Here is a 10,065-nt window from a genome sequence, read left to right on the forward strand (position 1 = left end):
TATCATAGAGCAGTTTCTTGGAACACTTCTTTCTCAGTTTTATTTGAGGATATTTCACTTTTCGTCATAGTTTTCAATGTGCTAAGAAATATCACTTTTTCGGTTTTACAGGAACAGCGTTCAAACACTGCCTTATGAGAAAAGAGGTAAAACTCCCTGAGTGGAATGCACACATCACAAAGCAGTTTCTCAGAAAGCTTCTCTCCAGTTTTTATTTGAAGATATTTCCTTTCTCACCATTGGTCTGAATGTGCTCTCGATTGTCCCTTCGCGAATCCATCCATGACGGTGTTTCAAAACTGCATAATAGAAAGAAAGTTTATCTATGTGAGATGAATAAACATATGTACCACAAAGCAGTTTCACAGAAAGCTTGTTTTCAGTTTTTGTCTGAAGATATTTCCTTTTCCATGGTAGCCGTCCATATACTCCCAAATGTCCCCTGGTAGCTTTTTCTCCAAAATGGACGCCCCAATCCTCTAGGAGAAGAAAAGTATAACTGTGAGTAGAATGGACACATCACAAAGCAGCTCCTCGGATATCTTCTCTCCAGTTACTAGCTGAAGATATTTTCGTTTTCACCATAAGACTCAAAGTGCTTCCGAGTATCCCTTAGCTGACTTAATTAAAACAGTGTTAGAATACTACTCAATGAAAACCGAAGCTTAACTGTGAGAGTGGAATTCAAGTGACCTAGAGCAGTTTCACAGAAAGCTTCCTTATGATTTTTATTGGGGGGTAGTTCTTTTTCAGCATATTCTTAAGAGCATTCCCAAATGTCCTTTCTCCGGTTCCACAGAAAAAGTGAAATCAAACTGCTGAATCCAAAGGATGATTTAACTCTATGAGATGCATGCACACATCACAAAGCAGTTGCTCAGAAAGCTTCTCTCCAGTTTTCAGCAGAAGACTTTTCCTTGCCAGCCACTGGTCTCTGGTTGCCACTTAATATCCTTTTGCAGAATCCACAAAGAGAGACTTTCTAAACTGGGAAATATAGAGGAAGTTTTAACACTCTGAATTGAATGCACACGTCAGAGAGCAGTTTCGTGGAACGCTTCTTTCTGGGTTTTATTTTAGGATATTTCACTTTTCACCATAGTCTCCCATGCGCTTCGAAATATTACTTTTTCAGTTTTACAGGAACAGTGTTCAAACACTACCTTTTGAGAAAAGAGGTATAACTCCCGGAGTGGAATGCACACATCACAAAGCAGTTTCTCAGAAAGCTTCCATCCAGTTTTTATCTGAAGATATCTCCTTTTTCACCATAGGCTTGAATGTGCTACCAAACATCCCTTCATGCATCCTTCCATGATGGAGTTTCCAAACTGCATGCTATAAGGAAAGTTTTATCTATGTGAGATGAATAAACATATCTATCACAAAGCAGTTTCACAGAAATCTTCTTTCCAGTTTCTTTCTGAGGATATTTCCTTTTTCACCATAGCCATTCATAGACTATGGTGAATATGAATGTCCCTTGGTAGCTTTTTCTCCAAAAGGCAATCCCCAATCCTCTATGAGAAGAAAGGTATAATTCTGTGATTGGAATACACACGTCTCAAAACAGCTCCTTGGAAAGCTTCTTTACACTTTCTGTCTGAACATATTTCCTTTTTCACAATAAGCCTCAAAGTGCTCCCGAATATCCCTTAGCAGACTGAACAAAAACAGTGTTAGAATACTGCTGACTGAAAAGAGAAGCTTAACTGTGTGAGCGGAATTCACACGACACACAGCAGTTTCAGAGAATGCTTCCTTCTGGTTTCTTTCTGAGGTTATTTCTTTTTCAGGATATTCTAAATAGCGTTTCCAAATGTGCTTTCTCAGATTCCACAGAAACAGTGATTTCAAACTGCTAAATCCAAAGAATGATTTAACTCTATGTGGTGAATTTAAACATCACAGAAGAAGTAAGGAAAGGATCCAGTTTCAGCTTTCTACTTATGGCTAGCCAATTTTCCCAGCACCATTTATTAAATAGGGAATCCTTTCCCCATTTCTTGTTTCTCTCAGATTTGTCAAAGATCAGATGGCTGTAGATGCGTGGTATTATTTCTGAGGACTCTGTTCTGTTCCATTGGTCTATATCTCTGTTTTGGTACCAGTACCATGCTGTTTTGGTTACTGTAGACTTGTAGTATAGTTTGAAGTCAGGTAGTGTGATGCCTCCAGCTTTGTTCTTTTGACTTAGGATTGCCTTGGAGATGCAGGCTCTTTTTTCGTTCCATATGAACTTTAAAGCAGTTTTTTCCAATTCTGTGAAGAAACTCATTGGTAGCTTGATGGGGATGGCATTGAATCTATAAATTACCTTGGGCAGTATGGCCATTTTCACAATATTGATTCTTCCTATCCATGAGCATGGTATGTTCTTCCATTTAATTCAAGATGGATTAGAGACTTAAATGTTAGACCTAATACCATAAAAATCCTAGAGTAAAACCTAGGTAGTACCATTCAGGACATAGGCATGGGCAAAGACTTCATGTCTAAAACACCAAAAGCAACAGCAGCAAAAGCCAAAATTGACAAATGGGATCTCATTAAACTAAAGAGCTTCTGCACAGCAAAAGAAACTACCATCAGAGTGAACAGGCAACCTACAGAATGGGAGAACATTTTTGCAATCTACTCATCTGACAAAGGGCTAATATCCAGAAACTACAAAGAACTCAAACAAATTTACAAGAAAAAAAACAAACAACCCCATCCAAAAGTGGGCAAAGGATATGAACAGACATTTCTCAAAAGAAGACATTCATACAGCCAACAGACACATGAAAAAATGCTCATCATCACTGGCCATCAGAGAAATGCAAATCAAAACCACAATGAGATACCATCTCACACCAGTTAGAATGGCGATCATTAAAAAGTCAGGAAACAACAGGTGCTGGAGAGGATGTGGAGAAATAGGAACACTTTTACACTGTTGGTGGGATTGTAAACTAGTTCAACCATTATGGAAAACAGTATGGCGATTCCTCAAGGATCTAGAACTAGATGTACCATATGACCCAGCCATCCCATTACTGGGTATATACCCAAAGGATTATAAATTATGCTGCTATAAAGACACATGCACATGTATGTTTATTGCGGCACTATTCACAATAGCAAAGACTTGGAATCAACCCAAATGTCCATCAGTGACAGACTGGATTAAGAAAATGTGGCACATATACACCATGGAATACTATGCAGCCATCAAAAAGGATGAGTTTGTGTCCTTTGTAGGGACATGGATGCAGCTGGAAACCATCATTCTTAGCAAACTATCACAAGAACAGAAAACCAAACACCGCATGTTCTCACTCATAGGTGGGAACTGAAAAATAGGATCACTTGGACTCAGGAAGGGGAACATCACACACAGGGGCCTATCATGGGGAGGGGGGAGGGAGGAGGGATTGCATTGGGCGTTATACCTGATGTAAATGATGAGTTGATGGGTGCAGCACACCAGCATGGCACAAGTATACATATGTAACAAACCTGCACGTTATGCACATGTACCCTACAACTTAAAGTGTAATAATAATAAATAAATTAAAAAAAAATTAAGTCGTGCCACTGTGTCATATATACAGCAGTTCCTATCCCAAAGGAATCAAAGTTTTAATGAAAACATAAATGCCTTCTCTTCAGCATGCTAAATTGTTCACTCATGCAGATGCCAAATGGTGTTCAAAATGATGCTTCTTAGAGATTTAGAGATCAAGGTAAGTCATATCAAAATTCAGCCGCAAAATACAATAGGAGAGATGGAGAAAGGCTTATGTCAAACTTATAAGGAAAGATAGAGGACAGAGTATGGAGAGAGAAAGCACAATCATACTCTTGACCTCCCCAAAACTACACATGCTTTTTTACATTCATATATACCTGTAACCCTGCAAAATTTCCACACATGAAACCAAAAAGACTGCAAAACTGTTGAGGAAGATGATGTAGCAATATATCCTATAGCTCTTGTTTCTGAAACTTATGTACAGGAGCTTAAATGTGATAGCAAAAGGACAGGATTTTTTTCCTGCTTTTATTGGGTAGTATTAGGCATACTAAAGGTAATCAGTAAATAAGTTTTTAATAATCACATTTTTGAAGAAATGAATTGTGAATCATGAGCCTGAGGAATAGAGTCTTTTAAAAAGAGTCTCCAAAGTTAACGTGACAAAGAAGCTGATAAAGGAAATCAGCTTTGGTGCTGGAATGATGGGCATGAGACTGGAAGATTAAGCAGATATAAAATTAAAACATGCACATTTTATCTTCTGTTTACCATCATCTGACAAGGGACATGAAATGAGGTGTGTATGAAGACTTTGTGAGGGTTATTGGATTAAGGTGCAGTAAAAAGAAGCAAGGTTTGAGAATATGTCTGCCAGATATAATTCTATGTAAACCTTAGTCTTAGAAGGTCAAACAAAGGTGCTGGAACCTAGTTTTATTTCTGAACCCAACATAAATTGGAGAATATACAAATGCATGCTGTAATAATAGGTCAGCATACAGTCATAGAATAAGGGACTAGATGTTTTGAGAAATGTTTGTAGACTTGGAAATGATGTTTTCTCAAATAAAAGTCCCAGTTATAAAACTCATTTAGAAAAATCCACAAAATATGTGTGAGAAATTGATTTTCATGGTATACAGCCTTATTTTAGCTTTATGAGTTTCTGTTTTACCAAGAGTAACTAAGATACCAGGTATTTCTTAGGACATAGAAGTGCATATACAGAGTTCAGAGTTCAAAGGACATTTTACTGTATCCCTGTAAAAACTAATGCAGAGAACCAAGATTCTGGGATTTTGTCCTGGCTGGACAATATATTTCTTTTCCTCACTTTGTCCTTGTTTTTGTCTCCATAGAAAATTTCATATATATATGAGAGAGAGATAAAAAATATAGAGATAAATATATCTCTATATATAGATAATAAAATATATAATATATAAATACATATAATATACAAAATATATGTAATATATAAATACATATTATATATAAAATATATATATTAAGCAATTTTTCTTTAAGTCACAGCCAAAGCCCAACTTCTTCCCTGGAATTTTCATTGCCCCATCTCTACACCTGCAACATTTGATGTGTTTTTTTTATCATAGCACTTGCAATGCAGCTTTAAAATTTCTTCTCTGAAATTGTATCTCTGTCTACACTGTGGTCTTTTTGAGAGCGTTTGACAGGTATTACTCAAATGAATGCTGGCTGGCAAATATAGGACCTCGTAGATATTTGGTGGAATAAATTGTGAAGTCCCTTCCACATCTGTCATGTATTATTCACTAATGGGGAAAGAAGGAATTGTGTCTTTATGTCTGATTTTCTTATTACAGATCTGAGAACTTTAAAGCTATTGTCAACAGTCTCAATAACTATGTACATATTCTCCATCTTGAGAAAATTTCCCTAATTTTCTCCCATTTCTGCTAGCCATCATTAGCTTCAAATGGGTAGTTTTTTGTAGACTCTTGCCTTGTTACAGGTTTAAAGTAGAGCGTACTGATTTTATTTGCTCCTAATGGTGACCACTGGACTCTGACTTCTTCGAGCCTCCACATATTCTCAAATTTGAATCAAAGTGTTCTGTGCAATTGTGCAATTCAAAGTCAATCACTTTCACATTATCTGTAGAACTAGTTTTAGAAGAGAATTTGCTCAATAATAAACATCTCTCACATTGATTTTTGAAAAATTTAATTTATTATAAATGAGCTCAGAATTTTTCTTTTTTTTTAATTTATTTATTATTATTATTATACTTTAAGTTCTAGGGTACCTGTGCATAACGTGCAGGTTTGTTACATATGTATACTTGTGCCATGTTGGTGTGCTGCACCCATCAACTCGTCAGCACCCATCAACTCGTCATTTACATCAGGTATAACTCCCAATGCAATCCCTCCCCCCTCCCCCCTCCCCATGATTGGCCCCACTGTGTGATGTTCCCCTTCCTGAGTCCAAGTGATCTCATTGTTCAGTTCCCACCTATGAGTGAGAACATGCGGTGTTTGGTTTTCTGTTCTTGTGATAGTTTGCTAAGAATGATGGTTTCCAGCTGCATCCATGTCCCTACAAAGGACACAAACTCATCCTTTTTGATGGCTGCATAGTATTCCATGGTGTATATGTGCCACATTTTCTTAATCCAGTCTGTCACTGATGGACATTTGGGTTGATTCCAAGTCTTTGCTATTGTGAATAGTGCCGCAATAAACATACGTGTGCATGTGTCTTTATAGCAGCATAATTTATAATCCTTTGGGTATATACCCAGTAATGGGATGGCTGGGTCATATGGTACATCTAGTTCTAGATCCTTGAGGAATCGCCATACTGTTTTCCATAATGGTTGAACTAGTTTACAATCCCACCAACAGTGTAAAAGTGTTCCTATTTCTCCACATCCTCTCCAGCACCTGTTGTTTCCTGACTTTTTAATGATCGCCATTCTAACTGGTGTGAGATGGTATCTCATTGTGGTTTTGATTTGCATTTCTCTGATGGCCAGTGATGATGAGCATTTTTTCATGTGTCTGTTGGCTGTATGAATGTCTTCTTTTGAGAATTTTTCTATAGACAGGAAGAGTGTTACAAAACAAAATCATATAACATTTTTTCTTTCTGTGCCATGAAAAGCAAAATTCCATAAAGACACTAGCATACCAGATGGAGAACAGCATTAGTAGGAAATACATTGTAGAATAAAGTTCTTCTCCCTGTCCATGTAAGTCTGAGATAATATTTAAAATTCTCTAGAAGAAAAAATCCCTCTCTCTACAGTTTCTTTAACGTATGTGGTTTTTTATGAGTTCTATATATGGTGTATTTATCTAAATTAATCTTTGATTCCATATTTAGCTTTAAGTGCAAAATAGTTTCATTAATTATCTTCTTTTAAATTTATTTACCCAATTTCAAAAAATGTTGGATACAATATTCTTTTTGCAAAAGAAGTTGTGATGATCAGGAAGTTGTTTATTTTCTGAAACATCATATTAAAATTTTCTTATCTTGTTTTCAATTTATTAACTTAATATTTAAAATTGAGAAGTTTTAAGTGGCATATAAAAAATGTAGGCTTTTCAAAGACTACCAACCCAAATGCCCATCAACGATACACTGGATAAAGAAAATGTGGCACATATACACCATGGAATACTATGCACCCATTAAAAAGGATGAGGTAATGTCCTTTGCAGGGACATGGATGACGCTGGAAACCATCATCCTCAGCAAACTAACACAGGAACAGAAAACCAAACGACACATGTTCTCACTCATAAGTGGGGGCTGAACAGTGAGAACACATGGACACAGGGCGGGGAACGTCACACTCTGGGGCCTGTTGGGGGGAAGGGGACTAGGGAGGGATAGCATTAGGAGAAATACCTAATGTAGATGATGGGTTGATGGGTGCAGCAAACCACCATGGTACATGTTTACCTATGTAACAAACCTGCACGTTCTGCACATGTACCCCAAAACTTAAAGTATAATAACAAAAAAATTACATATATATGTAAATACAGGTTTTTCCTCTTTGCTCTAAAAGTAAATCCACTAGTACTCTACAACTCATGTAGAAATGCATAGACACACACAAACACACACTCAGTGCATAAATATAAACTTTATTGTTAGAAGGATCTCTAGAAAGGGATTAACAGAGATTACAAATAAAAAAAAATCAGCCTGAAAGTTAAGAAAAATAGGCATAAAACTATCAGATTCATAGATTCTGAAACCTTATTTTAAAAATTAGTTTCTGCATAAACTCTTCATTATAAATTTCTATCAGGCACATAGATATTTCTCCCTGACTTTGTTCCTCATGTGTAATAAATTCTGGTAGGAAAAGTGGCAATCAGGTAAAGCTGATTTAATTATTGGTTCTGTTTCATGCTGATATGAGCCTAGAAGAATAAGAGGTATTTTACTCTTTTTCAGAGAGGAATCAAAAAGAGCACAATACTGGTTTGTTTGTTTTTTGTTTGTTTGTTTGTTTGTTTGTTTGTTTGTTTTTAGCAGGAGTCAGGACAAAGTGAGAAGTGGAGCAAGAATCACTAATGGAAAGTCAATAATTGTCACTGATATGCACAACAGATTTTTGTGACAGAAAGAATGCCTACACCCAGTTCCATCCTTCTTCATTCCTACTGCTGGGTATTCCAGGGCTAGAAGATGTGCACATATGGATTGGAGTCCTTTTCTTCTTTGTGTATCTTGTTGCACTCCTGAGAAATGCTGCTATCTTGTTTGTGATCCAGACTGAGCAGAGTCTCCATGGGCCTATGTACTACTTCCTGGACATGCTGGATTCCATTGACCTGGGCTTGTCTACAGCCACCATCCCCAAAATGCTGGGCATCTTCTGGTTTAATATAAAGGAAATATCTTTTGGAGGCTGCCTTTCTCAGATGTTCTTCGTCCATTTCTTCCCTGTCATGGAGAGCATCGTGTTGGTGGCCCTGGCCTTTGACTGCTACATTGCCATTTGCAAACCTCTTCAGTACACCATGATCCTCACTAGCAAAATCATCAGCCTCATTGCAGGCATTGCTGTCCTGAGGAGCTTGTACATGGTCGTTCCACTGGTGTTTCTCCTCTTAAGGTTGCCCTTCTGTGGACATTGTATCATTCCTCATACTTACTGTGAGCACATGGGCATTGCTCATCTGGCCTGTGCCAGCATCAAAGTCAACATTATGTTTGGTCTTGGCAGCATTTCTCTCTTGTTATTGGATGTGTTCCTTGTTATTCTCTTCTATGTCAGGATCCTCTATGCTGTCTTCTGCCTGCCCTCCTGGGAAGCTGGACTCAAAGCTCTCAAAACTTGTGGCTCTCACATTGGTGTTATCTTAGCCTTTTTTACACCAGCATTTTTCTCTTTCTTTACACACCGTTTTGGCCATGATATTCCCTAATATATCCACATTTTCTTGGCTAATCTATACATGGTTGTTCCTCCTGCCCTCAATCCTGTAATCTATGGGGTCAGAAGCAAACATATTAGGGAGAGAGTGCTGAGGATTTTCTTCAAGACAGATCACTAACCAGTTGGAGTTTGGAGGGTCTCTCTTAGCATTCATGATGAAGCAGCCACTAGGGAGGAGAGAAGAGACACCAGGGAATTTGGGTAGAGAGAAAGTGAGATATTTCATAATTATGAGATAATATAAAAATCATGAAATAATGTTTCATAATTATTTCATAATCATAAAATAATTATGAGTGTATTGGTAGATAAATACTATTTCACAGTCACCTTCAGTGAAATGTCGCAATCACAAAATATATCCATTTGTTTGTTTTAATGTTTTTGCTGGGTTTGCCTTGTCTTTTTGTCTCTGGATAAATAGTTGTAATCATTTAGAAAATGTGGTGTGTGTATGTGTTTGTGTTCATATGTTCATAGAGAGGAACTGGTAGAAGGCAATTAAACTGACCAGTATGGATTGAATCCTTGCCTGTATTAATTGTTTGAACCAGCACTTTCTATTGATAGGCAAGACTTTTTCTCCTGATGCTCTGTTCTTCCAGAAAGTCTCTTTATCCAGTTTGAGAGAGAAAGGCACAGAGCAAATATTAATGCAGAGTGATAAATCAAAGGACAGACTTATGAATCAGGTAAGGTGTGGTACACATGGTTTATTTGTGGGATAGTGGAGATTTTCTTGTATTATGACTTTTCTAATGTAATTAGGAGAAAAATAAGTTCGTAACTGACATTTCCTCCTGAGTACTGATTTGAATGAACACCAGTCATTTTTCTATGTTGAGCTTTTGTTTTTGTTTAAATTAAAATGTACCCAATTTCTGTTTGGGTATTCATTTTAAGCCATTGATTATTTTCTATTGTGTATTTAATCTGCAGATAAATAAGTTAGTGGGGTTAGATTTTATTTTGGATTTCAAATGATATATATGCTTATAATTTGGTGTGTGTGTTCATGTGTATATACGTGACTTTAAGAAGTGGACATTTAACAATAACTCAGATGTATTTAAAAGCAATATACATTCTCCAATTATTT

At 36.9% G+C, this 10,065-nt stretch overlaps 1 protein-coding gene across 1 annotated transcript; it reads left to right on the forward strand.

The window, feature by feature from the left end:
- The first annotated feature begins 8,475 nt into the window (after positions 1-8,475).
- LOC114672144 (olfactory receptor 52E8) lies at positions 8,476-8,955 on the forward strand. The gene has a single exon (XM_028832908.2). It carries the CDS (start codon positions 8,476-8,478, stop codon positions 8,953-8,955), a length of 480 nt encoding a protein of 159 aa, XP_028688741.2.
- The last annotated feature ends 1,110 nt before the right edge of the window (positions 8,956-10,065 follow it).

This window comes from Macaca mulatta, chromosome 14 (genome assembly GCF_049350105.2).
Source record: "Macaca mulatta isolate MMU2019108-1 chromosome 14, T2T-MMU8v2.0, whole genome shotgun sequence".
Taxonomy (NCBI): domain Eukaryota; kingdom Metazoa; phylum Chordata; class Mammalia; order Primates; family Cercopithecidae; genus Macaca; species Macaca mulatta.

What these genes read in the sequence shown, in the direction of transcription:
- LOC114672144 (XM_028832908.2), top strand. Translation starts at nt 8,476, where the DNA reads ATGGAGAGCATCGTGTTGGTGGCCCTGGCCTTTGACTGCTACATTGCC.